This window comes from Trichosporon asahii (assembly GCF_000293215.1).
Source record: "Trichosporon asahii var. asahii CBS 2479 unplaced genomic scaffold scaffold00050, whole genome shotgun sequence".
Classification (NCBI taxonomy): Eukaryota; Fungi; Basidiomycota; class Tremellomycetes; order Trichosporonales; family Trichosporonaceae; genus Trichosporon; species Trichosporon asahii.
Window position 1 is genome coordinate 2,462,810 of NW_014040874.1, and position 14,349 is coordinate 2,477,158.

The following is a 14,349-nucleotide window of genomic DNA, read 5'->3' on the forward strand; positions in this document are numbered from 1 at the left end:
AGTTCTCCTTGGATGCCTCTGGAGGTCAGCTAGTGGCAAATACCCTCACCTACCCAGCACGCGCTTCGCGTCGGCATCCCTCTTCCGCTTCAGGTACTCTGGTAAAGGACTCTGCAGCAATGTTCCCATTACGCTGTGAAGCTTTCGCTGGTCTCCAGGCGCCCGCACAGGGCAGCCGTACATGAAGAGTTTCGGAATCGTTGGCACTTGAGCTGGCGGCAGATCTCCCGGTGCAAAAGAAGAAGGTCGCGTAAGGAAAGGCAAAGAAGCCGCGGGGCTCATAGTGGGAAGTCCGAGATGAGACGGAAGCAGGCCCGTTGCCAGTACCACAACGGTATGGGAAACATAAGAAGGATTCTGAGGTCAGCTGTCGACAGACATCGCAGCGACTTACGTCAACAACAATCCAGGAAGGCTTCTGAGCGTCGGCGGCGATGTACAGAGACAGGTCGCGAATGTGCTGAGCGTTAGCTAGAGCCTCATTCTCTGCGGATAGGGGTGCGTTTGGGTACTCACTGCTATACCAATTTTCTTCCCTGTGCGGAAGTAGCTCGTGTCGTACTGAAACTGAGGGCGATGCTTGTCGAGACGCTTCTTTTTCCGCTTCTCCACCTTGGTGAAGCCATCTTCCAATGGTGGAGTTGCCGAAGGAGAGCCAGTTGGGGCTACTTTGCGTTTTAAATCGGGCCCCTCCATACCGCGTTTGATGTAATGTAGTGAGGGAAGGTGGTTGCTTTTGGAGCGGTCGATCATCAACATGAAGTGGCCGGACATTCTGCGGATGCACGTGATCGGTGGCGGCGGCCTCGGTTAAACCTCGGAGATCGGGTGGCCAAGGAAGTTGACGCGACTGACGCGCTCATGTTTCGAGTTCCCATATCCTCTCAGCAACAAAATGGGCAAAGGTAAGCTGGTCAAGCTGATGGGTCAAAGATCAGAGCTTACATCCTAGTGAATTGTCCCATATGTGATGCCGTTGTCGAAGAGTCCGACATCAACCTGCACATCGATCTCCTTTGCCGCGGAGCACCTGGTGAAGGTGGTGGGCGAGATGGCCAGCGAACACCGAGTCGGAGACAGAGCAGCCAGAGAAAAGAGGCGCTGAACAGCGATCCCAACGCCATCGATAGCCCTCCTCCTCCTCAGCGATCTCGGCCGGCAGCGCGCCAGAGCTACAGCAACGGAAGTGGCATGTTTGGTAAGCGACCGGCGCCTACCGACGACAAGCCAGACAAGCGGCAACGGGTCAACCCTTTGAAGGCCAGTGCTCCGTGAGTAGGAGGGAGGCTAGTTGGGACTAACGTCAGGCTTGCTGAGCGGTCTCGACCATCAACCTTGGACAAATACATCGGACAAACAGATCTGGTCGGCCCCGGAAGTCTGCTTCGTTCACGGATAGAAGCTGGTGAGGGCGTCGGGAGCTGTATTTTGTGGGGACCGCCCGGCTGTGGAAAGACGTAAGCTTTGTGGAATCTTTGCTCCCTTTGTCAAGCTGACCGCAGTACGTTGGCACGCCTGATTGCACGCACAGCGAACGCAGACTTCAAGGAGCTGAGCGCCACGAGCGCGGGGGCTGCGGATGTACGACAGGTTTTCGAGCAGGCGAAGAATGGCCTCACGTTGACTGGACGGTAAGCAGCTTGAGATCCGCCAAGCTGATGGGCAGCAAGACCATTCTCATGGTGGACGAGATTCACCGCTTCACGAAACCTCAACAGGACCTGTTCCTTCCTTACGTTGAGAACGGCTGGGTGCAGCTAATCGGGGCAACGACGGAGAACCCCAGCTTCAAGGTCAACGGCGCGCTTCTGAGTCGATGCCAGTGAGTTGCAGAGCGCATGACCCTGACTAACTTGCCACAGAGTCTTCACGCTCTCCTCTCACACGCCGGCTGATCTCGAAGCGATTCTTCAGAATGCTGTTGCCTCGCTCGAAAACCCACCGGAGCTTCCGGCGAAGTTGCTGCCGTTCCTGGCTGAAGTGGCTGACGGTGACGCGCGGCAGGCTCTAAATGGGCTCGAACTGGCGTTGAAAGTGTGCGAATCACCGCCGCCAAGGCAGACAACGCTGAACGAGACCGAAGAGGAAGCGCGGGAGCGTCGGGACGAGCAGCTCATGGAGGCTGTCCGACGCGGGCTAAGAAAGGGCTACGATCGGTCGGGCGAGGAGCGGTACGACATGATCTCAGCGCTGCACAAATGCTTGCGCGGCAGCGACGGGTCGGCAGCGATGTACTGGCTCGCACGCATGTTGACGGGTGGTGAAGATCCGCTGTACATCGCGCGCCGACTGGTGGTCATGGCGAGCGATGATATCGGGCTCGCAGACAACCATGCTCTGCCGCTGGCGATGGCGACGTACCAAGCGTGCCAGGTGATTGGCATGCCAGAGTGCCGGATCAACCTCGCGCATTGCGTTGCTTATCTCGCAGAAGCTCCAAAATCAACTCGCTCGTACAAGGCGTACAACCGCGCCGAGGCGCTTGCATCTAAGCCCCCGCTCCCTGGTGTACCATTGCATGGTCCGCAATGCCCCTACGAAGCTCATGAAGCAACTGGGGTACGGGAAGAGCTATAGCTACAACCCCGACTACGCGCACCCGGTCATCAATGACTATCTTCCGACTGAGATCGCGAACATGTCCTCGCACGCCCCGGACAAATCGCAGCATATTCTGAAGACGCCGGAGGAGGACGTGAAAGACAAGTCGTGGGACGAAAGCCGGCTGCTCGATTGGGAGGCGAAGGCGAACCGCCTGAATCCATGGGAGGGGCGAAGGAAGCGCGAAGGCAAACTGCCACCGCCTTCGAAGCCGAGCAGCGGTACGGTAGAGGACATCGAGAGAGAGCACCAGCGGGGCAGCGAGTATGTCCCCCGGCGAAGCTAATGTGCCTTGCCCTGTTGTAATACAAACCACGTAGACACTTTGTAATTCGCTAAAGCACGAGATTAGCATTTGCGTGTTCGATCAGGCACGTGACCGGGCCGGACATGAGCCATTCCTGTCCATCGGCATGAAAACACTCGACGATCCGCCCTGCCCCTTGTTCCATTCACCTCCACACCCAGGTTTAGCACTTTCGCACCCTCCGGCCAGAGAAATGGGGAGACCATGTCGGTGGACATAGACTGGTCTCTCCTGTCCCTGCCCTCGCTATCGGGGCCGTCGCTGAGCGACCGCCTCATTGTCGCGCTCAACACGGCGTTCAACAACGCGTCAAGACCCAGCTTCCTCGGCCCTGTGACAGTGACGACGTTCGATTTCGGAGACGCCGGACCAGACGTCGAGATCAAGGACGTGCGCGATGTGTGGCGTGCCTTCGATGAGGGAGACGACGAGGGCGACGCCATTCTGCAAGCTCGAGAAGAGGAAGAGCGGCGATCACAGTTCGACCAGCTGGAGCAGAACCAGACTTTCCCGCCTTATTCGCCGCCGCTAAGCGTGCAGTCGGGCTACATCCCAGGTCACGAAGGGCCCGGCGGACATGGACATCGGTTCGGGCATGGTGGAAGACCAGCGAGTCTCAGCATCAGCGGCCCACTGAACGGGCTCTCGTTGCCGCATGGCGGTGGTCCGGGGCTCGCGGGCGCAGCGGCGCTCGCGACCGGACCCTTCGGACGGCGGCCGCGTATGTCCGGCGCAACCCCCAGCGCCCCAGTAACGACAGCTCATGCCCCATTACACGGAGATCCAGACGACGATGACGAACCTCTCGACCCGCGAGTGGACGAGGACGCTGGCTCGGTGCACTCTGGCCTGTTCAGTGGCCGACACTCTGTCGCGAGCGTCGGTATTGGCCTCGGCGGCCTGGGCCTTGCGCGGCAACGGCCTTTCCTGTCTGTCCTCGGGACACCTGGAACGCCACCACGGTATGCGCCCTCGTACCTCGGCGTCAGCAAACCCATCGTGCCGATCGCCTCCTCGCCGCCTGCGTCGCCGCCAGCCCGCCCAGCCGGATTACCAGAACAGCGCCCGAATCCGCTTCCGAGCGTTCAGATCCACCTCCGCCTCGAGCACAAGGCCGATATCAGTCTCACGCTCAACACGTCGCTGCAGGTGAACTACCCCTCTACGCTCTTCATGTCCCTCCCGCTCCGACTAGTGATCACGGGCATGACGCTCGCCACGGACGCGGTCGTGGCTTACTCGGGCCAAAAGCACCGCATCTACGTCACACTAGTCGATACGGACGACACACCGACGCCAGCGGGAACGCCTGCCTGGGCGGCCGTGGGACAGAGGATTCTGCCCGAGCTCCACATCGAGAGCGAGATCGGCAGCGCGGACGCACACGTCCTGAGGAACGTCGGCAAAGTTGAACGGTTCATCGTCGACGTCGTGCGCAAGACGCTCGTCAGCGAGCTCGTCTTCCCCAACTTCCAGACTATCGCGCTTGCGTGACCGTACGCTGAGGCTGCGGCATAGCGAGCGCTCTTGTACCCTAATCATTTCAGACAGCATTCAGATAGCATTTCAGATAGAGCAGAAAATGTAACCCATAGCATTGTCAACGGCTGCGGGTCTCTCGTGGAGACTGGTCGCGGCCACTCTTAGACGCCGCAGACACCTCACTCTTCAGTCAGTGAAAACCTTTACGCAAGCAGGGTGCAACGAGCTAATGGTCTGTATTACAGAGAGCTGCATCTCTAAGAAATGGTACAACAAGAAGGCGTAGTCATACAAGTGATAACTCTAATGATACTCCGAGGCCCAAAGACGACGTCCCAATCGTCTACTTCCGCTTACCCCCCTTCGCGCCCTTGCGGGCGTCGCGCTCAGCCTGCTTGGGGAGCTTGGGCGTCTTGCGCTCGCGGTTGCGGTTCTTGACGTTGGCGTGCGTGTAGAAGTTGGTCGCCTTCTTCTTGTTCGTCGTCATGCGCGCCTCCTTCTTGGCCTTGGGTGCGTCCTCGTCCTCGGACGCCGGCTCGGCGGCAGCCTTGCGCTTCGAGCCCGCCGCCTTGCCCTCCTCGGGGAACATGTCCTCCCAGGCGAGCTCGCCGGCCTCCTCGGACTCGTCCTCGTCGTCATCCTCCTCATCCTCGTCGTCCTCGTCGTCATGTTCCTCATCGTCCTCGTCGTCATCGCCGAGCTCGGCGTCCTCGGACTCCTCGGCCATCTCCTCGTCCCACTCGTCCTCGCGCCTAGCGTCGTCGGCCATGTACTTTGTCATGGTGACGATCTTCTTGATCGGCTGGTCGACGCCCTTGACGCGCTTCTCGCCAAGGAGCTTGCCGAGCTCGCGCTCCTGCGCCTCGAGGACTTCGCGGGCATCCTCCGACGCCTCAGTGACGGGCTCCTCGGCCGCAACGGGGTTCTCGCTCTGCTTGGCCGGGGGAGGGACGAAGAAGGGGATCTTGCCGCGGATCCAGTCGTTGAGGACCATCTTGGCCGCGGCCTCCTGGTCCGGCTCGCCGCCCTTGAGCAGCTTGCCGGCCTTCTTCGCGATCGTGCTGAGCAAAACGGCAGCACCCTCCTCGCCGTGCCACCCGCCCTCGCGCGGCTCCAGGCCGTACGTCCGCTCAATGTACTCTTGGCGCACGCGCTCGAGCATCTGCGGCACGTGCTCGGCCGTCGTCTGCAGGTTCTCGACTCGCACGACACCCTTCAGCACCGTGTCCGACTCCGAGTCCTTGGCCGACAGCGGCACGACACCTGGGCAGTCGATCAGGTAGATACGCTTCATGAGCGTGATGTACTGCCACACCTTGGTCTCTCCCGGGATGGGGGCGACGGTGCACACCTTCTTCTTCTTGAGGGTGTTGATGATGCTCGACTTGCCGACGTTGGGGTAGCCGATGAATCCGACCGAGATCTGCTTCTTGTCCGAGTGGAGGACGGAGAACTGGCGCAGCAGCTGAATCAGCGATCCCTTGCCGAACGAGTTGTTGATCGACGCGTGGAACGCAATCGTCGGCGCGGACAGCGACAGGTGCTTGACCCAACGAGCCTGTGAGTTAGCTGAAGCTCTCCAAAAAAAAAAAGCTAAAGATGATTGGTGAAATGTATGGCCCAAAACCAAGGGATCCAGGCGGAGATGTGCGCAAAGGCGGTCCGGATCCCAACTCAATAGTTCCTCTTACAACCTCTCCTTGACCCCTCACCGACGACCAAAACGGGCGCCGGCTTTTTGGCCCGACTCCGCCAAAACGGGGAGCACGGGTGGGGTACTGGCGGAGAGGTGCTTGTTGTTCCACTCTCGTAACGGTCCAAGTGCGTAGAAAATGATCGAAATCGTGCGCATGGCCCTGACTGGAGGGTGGGACTAGATGTAGAAAAAAGAAAAAGAAACTTACAGTGACCCAGGTGGGGACGAGGTCGACCTTGTTGAGGACGTAAACGAGGTGCTTGTGCGCCTTCTCCTTGCGGAGGTACTCGACGACGGGCTTGCAGCGGGTGCCGAGGGGGTCACGGGCGTCGAGGACGTGGATGACGACGTCGGACGAGTCGAGCACCTTGTAGAGCTCTCCCCAGATACGGCGCGACGTTCCCTTTGCGTAGATGGGCTCGGAGGCGAGCGAGCGCGTCGGGTGGTATGCGGCCGCCACGTCTTCCTCGGTGTTGAGGGCGACGCCGAGCGTGGGGTCGGGGACGGACGAGCTCTCGCCGAGCTCCGCGATGCTTCCAACATCGAGACGGGGGCGCTTGCGCTGCGCCTTGGGGCCGAACGTGTTCGCAAACGGCTCCGTCTCGACGATATGCACCTTCTTGCCCTCCGTCTTGCTCTCGTCCTGGAGCAGACCCATCGGCAGCTTGTTCCGCTTCAGGAGCACCGAGTAGGGGTCCTCCTTGTGCTGCGCGAGCGCAGTGCGGAAGTGGTCCAGCGCCGTCTGCGAGATGACGCGCGTGTTGCCGAACCACCGCCGGTCGGGCTGGATGCGGCCAGGCGTCGCCTCCTTGCTCTGGAATGCGGCGGCCTGGATGATCTTGCCATCCTTGTCGCGCACGGCCTTGCCGCCGTTCAGCATCTTTTTGCGCGCGGCATCCTTGGCGGAAACGTAGAAGTTTTCACCTGAATGTCAGCTTCGAGGTCCATTGCTAAAGCTGGCGGACGATCCGACGACCAGGTCGCCCGACCCAGCGAGCGATAGGTAACTCACCCTTGATGCGCTTCATGGTGAACTCGCTCTTCTCCCCCGAAGAGGACTTGAGCTTCTGCTTTCCGAAGCCGGGGTTGCCGGCCTTGCGGTCATGGTTCTTTCCCTTCCCCATGATTGAGTAAGTGTGCAGAGAGGAGGGGGGAAGGATAAGTTGAGAAGCACAAGTAACCAGCGCGGCCGCAGAATTTTGTGCGGTGCCTGTTGCGTCGCACTGAAATTTCGTGCCCTCTTACGTAACCACGCACCTCCGCGCCTCGTGGTTGGTATTGTGGAGGGGGCATTTGCTCCCGCTCCCATCTACCCAGCTCATGGCACTGTGCCCTCGGCAGCGACGGTGCCCAGTAGGAAACAGGCAAACGCTCATCACCACCTCCGTCTCCGTCGCCTTCACCGCACACGCCATGTCCATCTTCCGCACTCTGGTGAGCTAGTCCTATCTCTTGGAAGCTGACAGAAAGCAACGCCAGGCCCACCAGAACCCCGTCATTGTCTGGGCTCTCGGAATCGGCTTTGCCGGTGAGTCGAATGTCTGGCGGACACTTCCTGGCGGAAACAACATACTTCGGCGTGATGAGCGGGCGGCGTGGGAGTAGGGTTACTGGCATGGTCGTCTGGAGCGACTCGGAGATCGCTCGGCGGCTGCGACCTGTCCTGTCCCACCGATTCTGCCGCCCGCGCCGCGCCGTGTTGTTAACCCCGGCCGCCAGCTTCGTACCAACGCAAGGCTAAGCTGACCCACAGGCCCCCTCATGGTCCTCACCGTGCCCCCCATCCGCAAGTCGATGGGCTGGAAGCCCGCCGAGAAGATCCCCACGACCTACCCTCGTGAGTATTCCGGAGCTTGTCCGAAGGGCTGGGCTACGGGTCAATAGTCCCCACGAGCTCAAGATAGAGTCAAGAGCTAACACGCAGTCCCCGACCGGGCTCGCAAGGCAACTGTCGGCTTCGAGGACAACTAGATCTAAAAGGCAATGCATTAATGGCGCGTGCAACCTGGAGCGAGGCGGAGCCGAGCGGGGTAGAGTGCTCCGGAGAGAGTTGGAGCTGCGAGCCGAGGGTGGATTTGGAGGGATTATCGATGACTACTGTATGGAGGCGGGGGTTTAGCGAGCCGGACTACGGGCAGGCAGCTACTCGTCGAGCTCTCATGCTCTGAGTTGAGAGCGACCGCGCAGCGTCAGAAGCCGCGCCGGACACGAAAGTTCACTTATGACGAAGGTGAAAGCTACGCCACTGATCGTCCTACTGACTCTTGAGCTCTGCGGAGCCGCAAAAAGCCACCACACTGTTGCTTCTAGCGTGAACGACTCCGACGCCGATCAGCTATCATTACGGTCGTGCATCTGTAGATTATAAGATTCTATAACTGATCGTCAAACTCGAGCTCGTCCAGGCCCAAATCGCCCTCCCCAAATCCCAACTGTCCCATGAGCTGCGCGACCTCCCTGGCCGCCCGGACTCGACGTTCGTCTTCATCCTCCACGTCTGCCAGTTCTGCGCGCACATTCTGCAAGTGCAGCAACAACGGCGTCGGGTCGAGCGGAATGTTCGGTTCTCCGGAAGCGACGGTCGGGGCGGGACCGAAGTCGTCCTCGAACCCGCTCCCCCCAGGCACTCCGTTCGTGCCGTTGGCCGAGCTGGGAGCAGAGTCGTTGGGAGCAGAGGAGGGGGAGATGTGCAGGTTGTCGAAAGCGGCGAGGTCGGAGGACGGGGGCAGCGCAGACGACGGCAGGCCGGGCATCGGGCCCAGACCGAAATCATCACCCAGTTCGGCGGCACTGAATCCCCCCGCTCCGTCCGCCAACGCCCTCAATCTCCCCAACGCCGCCAGATCATCACCCTCATCCTCGAGCCAGGCGTCGAGGCGCGCAAATTCGTCCGCGGACGGCTGTGCAAACTCCCCGAAGCTCCCCTCATCATCGTCCATGGGCGCATACGCGCCGCCATCTCCATTCTCCGGCTCTTCCTCATCGTCAGAGGGGGGGTCGGGGTTGGGGTGCGGCTCAGGCGTGGGGAAGTCGCTGGCCGTTCCCTGTCGCTGGGCGGGCGGGGGACCCGTGTGGTTCGCAAAGAGGACGGGGAAGCCTTGTCTTTGAGGGGATGAGGAGGGGGAAGAGGAAGGCGATGAGGAGATCGTGATCTCTGGTCTGGGGGCGGAGCGCCCGCTGGGCCCTGGAGCCGGCTTACGCGCCATGTTGGGCCACATGTGGGTCATGAGGGTTTGCCGGACGGTCTCGAGCGGGTCGAGGGCTGCTCGTTAGCTCAGCCGCGACCGCCGTGCAGCTTGGTGGTAGTTGCGGGGTGGAGATTTGGGGAGAAGGGGGAAGGGACACTCACGCCGCTCATCATCCTCATCCGCCCCGCCGAGCTCGTCCACAACCTCAACGCCGAGCTCGTCGAAGACCTCCTCGTCTAAGTCCCCAACCCGTCCATTCTCGGGCAACTCGGAAACACGAACGGCAAGCGTGATGTCGGGCGGCGGGTCGCGGACTACCAGCCGTGTCAGTTCGGCCGGGAGGGGGTTGGGAGCCTGCGAGTCAGCTAGAGCACTAACGATGTTGCAGCTGGCCAAAGTGAAGGGCAGGACGGAGAAGAGGAGGTGAAGGGGGAGGGTGAAGAGGGACGTACCTGGCCAGAAAACACGTAGAGCAGTACGGGGTACGCAGCGTTGACGGGCAGACTCAACGGCCTTGGCTCAAAAGTGATGTCGGCAGTGTAGTACTTATTGTCGATGGTCCAGGGCACCGCTGCTTCCTCTCCGTCCGCTCCATCCGTTCCGTTCGGCGGCACTTGCGTGCCCGTCAGACCTGTTGTAAGCTTTCGCACAACTTTCCGTCAACTCAGTGAAGGAGACACCCACGGGCCAGGAAGGGATGTGGGTCCAGTCCCTCGTCGTGCAGGACCAGCACGCTCGTGCTCTTATCCTTCTCTTCAAGCGTCATTCTGTTGTTGGCGGAGCATCAGCTTACGCGGATCGTCATCACGTTCGGTGGTGGCGACCCTCCACCGAGCTCATGGATACTACCGTGGGAAACTGAAAAGGATCTGTGGCACATGCCACACCGACCCTCATCCTTTCTTCTCAGCTTGAGAGTCAGTGTCACGATAGCGTTCTCCCTCGCTCCCCGCTCCCTCGTGCCTCGTAGAACCGACTGCGCCGGTCTGCGCCGGTCTGCGCATTCTGCGCAACTACGGACATTGGCCATCGATCGGGTCGCGCACTGTCCAAACACACTCAACAACGCCCACCACGCGGACAGTATCCACGTACCCTGCGTCGAAAGTATAGCCAGATCCCATACTCATATGGACTAGACAAGATATTACATAGGTTCGGGCGCTTGCAAAGCTGCCCGTCGAAAGAGAATGAATCTAGATACCGCCGTAGGCGTCCTCCTCGTCCGCCTTGGCGGGGGGAGCAGCAGCGGCGGGGGCAGGCGCCTGCGCCTGCGTGGGCGGAGTGGGGAGCGCGCGGGTCGCGGGCGGGGCGGCCTGGACCGGGCCCGTGACTGCCGGGGCGAGGGAGGCGGTCTCGCTCTTCGGCGTGGGGAGCTCGGCGAGCGGCGTCAGAGGCTGGCCGTGCACGTACGGCTGGGGCGGGAGGCGGGTCGCCTCCTGCACGCCCTGCTCGGCCGAGGGCTGGGGAACACCAGCGTAGTTGGCCACCTCGTTGTACATCCGGTCCATCTCGTCCGAAGAGGGCGAGCTGTGGTGCGCGTTCACGGGAGCCGCGGTGGCGAGGTTCGAAGGCTGGCCGTGGCCGTGCGCGGACGACTGCTGGTCAACGTCGACGAGGGGCATGAGCGGCGACATCGGGCGGAGCTGAGGCAGGGGGGTCGGGTCGGGCATGTGGTGCTCGTCAGACGAACCAGTGTCGATGAGACGGGCCTGCTCCGGCTGCTGCTGCTGCTGGTGCTGGCCGTGGTGGGCAGCAGCGCCAGCGGCGACACCAGTAGCAACGGCAGCGGGCATGACAGCCGCAGCAGAGTGCTGAGCAGGGAGGTGGTCATCGGCATAGCGGTCGTCGGCGTAGGCCTCGGCGGCGGCAATGTCGTCATAGGTCTGGGGAGCCTCGGGGCGGCCAAGCGGAACTGGAGCGGGGACAGGAACAGGGACACCGCCGGCTCCGTAAGCCTGGCCGGGTCCGACGAGCTGGCGCGGGCCAGAGTGGTCGTGGAGCTGCACAAGCTGCGCGTCGTCCTGGTACTGATACTGGTCGTGGAACGGGTTGTCCTGGTACGGGCCCTGCTGCTCCGAGAGGTGGTGCGAGTGGGGCGTGCCGGGCTGAGCGGTGGGGTAGGGGCCGTAAGAGCGTCCAGCGCCGTAGCCAGCAAAGTTGGGGTTCATGGCCGTCGAGTCGGGGCGGGGCGTGCCATCAGCGTAGAACGCATTCTGGCGCGCGAGCGCAAGAGCACGGTTGCTGCCGATAACGGGCGCGTCGTTGTCGCCATAGTAGTCGTCGGGCTTCTCGGTGTAGGCCGGGAAGGGCGTAATGTTGTCGTCCGACGAGTTGTTCATGCGGCCCCAAGGGTTGTTGACCTGGCGCTCCTGGCGCTTCTTCTGGCGCAGGTACCAGCCGGCGATAATGGCGACAGCAGCAACACCGAGCAGAACAGCGATAACGATACCAGCAACGGCGCCGCCAGACATGCCGGACGACTGGGCCGCCTCCGTGGCCGCGGCGGACGACGCCGCAATGGGCTTGAAGGACTTGGCGCTCGCCGAGGTGGATGGCGAGGCGGTCAGAGAAGAGCTAGAAAGCTTACGGTCAGCGCTCGTGGCACGGGTCGCGGAAGGAGAAGGAGACTCAGCCTCCACATCCTCGGAAGGGGTGCTGACCGGAGAACGGCTGGGCGTGGCCTTGTCCTCGGTCGAGGGGGTGTTCTCCTTCTCATCAGTCGACGGTTCAGCCGAAGAGGGCGAGTCGGACGACGGGGCGGCCTTGCTGCTGGTCTGCGCGGCGGGGGGCGCGGCGACGTTGGCAGTCGGCTTCTTCTCGTCCGAAGAGGGCACGGCCGTGTCCTTGGGCTTGGTCTCGGCCGAGTTGGGGACGGCAGCCTTGCTGGTGGTGGGCTGGGCAGCGGGGGTCGTGGCGGCGGCCGTCGTGGAGGGACGAACAGCGGTCGGGTACTTGTTCGAGTCGTCCTTGGGGGCGCTCGCCGTCTGGCCGGCAGCGAGGGCGGACTGACGAGCGGCGGCCTGCTGTTAGTTATAATCGGGTGCAGCTAAACTCACGTCCTTGGAAGCCTGAGCCTGGATGTCCGCGAGGTCGTCGGGGTTCATGCGCGCCGCGAGGCGGTGAGCCTGGGAGCGGACGTTGAAGTGCATGTTGATTCAAGAGAGAAAAGGGAGTGACGAAGTTTGAAAAGAAAGTGGGGTCGCTTCAGGTGTGTGAAGTGAAAGAGCGGGGGCGGGGTGGTTTCGCTGTCGTTGTAAAGAAAGAACGTCGAGGCGAAAACCGAGAAAGAGAAGGATGTTGTGATGCGCTGAGCGGCGTCGTGTGGATGGCAAAGTAGAGAGAGAGGTGTAACAGAGGTCCGTGTGACGGTGCAGACGAAAGAGGCAAGGTAATCGTCTGAGCTTCGGTTCGTCTGTGTGTGTGTCGATGTCGATGAGGTCGAGTACTTCTGTAGTCGTGAGGAGGGGAGGTGGATGCAGTACCAGACCGCGTCGGAGTCGAATGGAGAGTGAGCTATGGAGCAAGAAAAGAGGGCGTCGCACAGCACACGGAGGGTGAGATGGATGAAAGAGAGTAGTAGTGGTCGAGGGGTGAGAGGATGGAGGATGGGCGTGGTTTGAGGAAGGGAGGGGGTGTCGGTGGGTGTCGGGTGTGTCGTGGGTAGGGTTGGGCGGTGTGGCTGCAGGGACCGGGGGCAGAGGGAGAGCTGGGAGAGAGCAGACCAGACCTGCCAGTAAGTCACTTGGGAGAGGGAGACGCTAGTTGCTTGATTGCTTTTCCGGGTGCTGCCATGTCCGTGTGGGTGCACTCTGGTGGACACTCTTGCATGCAGACGCGCGTCAGGGTGTCGGACCAGGGACCCGGGCTCCCAACGCGGCACGCTCGCCCTGACCCTGACTATGGTCCTCGGCGGATGTGCCGTCCAGAGGCCAAGCACGGGCCCTCACTGCGCAACTCGGGGCACACCCACCCTCGGGCGCCGTGCCCACAACGCGAGACTGCCTACCGGCATCCCTAGCCCATTCCCTGGATTTAGGCTCGCATGGGCCTCCCGGTTCCTCTCTCGTGCCCTCTGTGCTTACCTTCCACACTCCGACATCGCGTCCCCCGTTGCTCTTCCTCCCTCTTTGCCTGCTCCGACGCCGCGCCGTTCCGTCTCGCATGCCCGCATCTCACTGTAGTCCTGACGTAAACACCCTCGCCCAGCTCGCCCGCAATCGACAAGCAAATGGCAATCCCCCTCGGCGCGTTTCAGAACAAAAAGGCGCCAATCACTTCTGGGGTGCTGCGTACTCCCCCTCCCTCTCGTCCGGATGATGAAAGAATGCGCGGAACCGTCGCTATGAGAGACACGGTGCACCTTAGAAACCCATGTACATGTGTCGCAGATTGGGGACAAGACTGGGAAAGAGGGACGGTATTGCGTGGCAGGATCCGGTAGCTGGACAGCTTGGCAATTGGCATGCGGGTGTTGGGCAAAGGTGTAGGGCTGCGCGGAAGCGCGCGAAAGGCTCAAGAGCTCAAGAGGAGGGAACAACAGGGCTCTCGTTAGGTGCTCATTGTCCCGCTCTACGTACACGATCTTGCCCTATCAGGCAAGCAGACTCCCTTGGCCTTCCTCGTCAGACAATTGATGCTGTCAAAGCCACGAGGGAGCGTCGCTCTGTAAGTCCTTAGCACCTCTAGCGATGCTCTCGTCCGCTCTGACAGGATTGATCGGAGAGAGGAGGGCGCGAGGTGCACGTCGCGAAAAGAGGATTTCGACGACTTCACAGACCCGGGTATGCTTATCGTAATGTGGCAACCTAATGCCTCGCGGCGATCAACGGCGCACTCACTCTCGACGCTTGACGCTTGTGCCAAGCGGCCAAGCCTCGACTAACGGTGCTGCAAGTGGGTGCTATGGGGGTTGTCGTCCACGGCTCGGAGGGCCCTTCTTCAAGCTCTGTGCGTGCTGCGTTGCTGAACCAGCCGATGCCCATGACGCTGGAGAATCGCTAGACGCACTTTGGTAGAATGGACCGTTGTCGAGAGACGCATCCGATGGCCCCAGCTGGACGGACACCGCGCTC

The 14,349-nt window shown here is 61.4% G+C and overlaps 6 protein-coding genes across 6 annotated transcripts; 2 read left to right on the forward strand and 4 right to left on the reverse strand.

Moving 5' to 3' along the window:
• Positions 1–45: 45 nt before the first annotated feature.
• A1Q1_02165 (ribonuclease H) lies at positions 46–774 on the reverse strand (the record flags this gene model as incomplete). Its single annotated transcript, XM_014325110.1, has 3 exons — positions 46–357; positions 395–460; positions 517–774. The coding sequence occupies 3 exons, from the start codon at positions 772–774 to the stop codon at positions 46–48; spliced, it is 636 nt and encodes a 211-aa protein (XP_014180585.1).
• Positions 775–895: 121 nt separating this feature from the next.
• On the forward strand, positions 896–2,577 carry A1Q1_02166 (uncharacterized protein; the record flags this gene model as incomplete). The annotated part of the gene is made up of 4 exons (XM_014325111.1): positions 896–905; positions 953–1,271; positions 1,532–1,822; positions 1,863–2,577. 4 exons carry the CDS (start codon positions 896–898, stop codon positions 2,575–2,577), a joined length of 1,335 nt encoding a protein of 444 aa, XP_014180586.1.
• Positions 2,578–3,112: 535 nt separating this feature from the next.
• A1Q1_02167 (biogenesis-related protein) lies at positions 3,113–4,402 on the forward strand (the record flags this gene model as incomplete). The annotated part of the gene is made up of 1 exon (XM_014325112.1): positions 3,113–4,402. The coding sequence occupies one exon, from the start codon at positions 3,113–3,115 to the stop codon at positions 4,400–4,402; it is 1,290 nt and encodes a 429-aa protein (XP_014180587.1).
• A 331-nt stretch (positions 4,403–4,733) lies between these two features.
• Positions 4,734–7,210, reverse strand: A1Q1_02168 (uncharacterized protein; the record flags this gene model as incomplete). The annotated part of the gene is made up of 3 exons (XM_014325113.1): positions 4,734–5,843; positions 6,295–7,010; positions 7,099–7,210. The coding sequence occupies 3 exons, from the start codon at positions 7,208–7,210 to the stop codon at positions 4,734–4,736; spliced, it is 1,938 nt and encodes a 645-aa protein (XP_014180588.1).
• A 1,248-nt stretch (positions 7,211–8,458) lies between these two features.
• A1Q1_02169 (uncharacterized protein) lies at positions 8,459–10,040 on the reverse strand (the record flags this gene model as incomplete). The annotated part of the gene is made up of 4 exons (XM_014325114.1): positions 8,459–9,348; positions 9,436–9,628; positions 9,727–9,905; positions 9,959–10,040. The coding sequence occupies 4 exons, from the start codon at positions 10,038–10,040 to the stop codon at positions 8,459–8,461; spliced, it is 1,344 nt and encodes a 447-aa protein (XP_014180589.1).
• A 430-nt stretch (positions 10,041–10,470) lies between these two features.
• Positions 10,471–12,426, reverse strand: A1Q1_02170 (uncharacterized protein; the record flags this gene model as incomplete). Its single annotated transcript, XM_014325115.1, has 2 exons — positions 10,471–12,282; positions 12,334–12,426. The coding sequence occupies 2 exons, from the start codon at positions 12,424–12,426 to the stop codon at positions 10,471–10,473; spliced, it is 1,905 nt and encodes a 634-aa protein (XP_014180590.1).
• Positions 12,427–14,349: the final 1,923 nt, after the last annotated feature.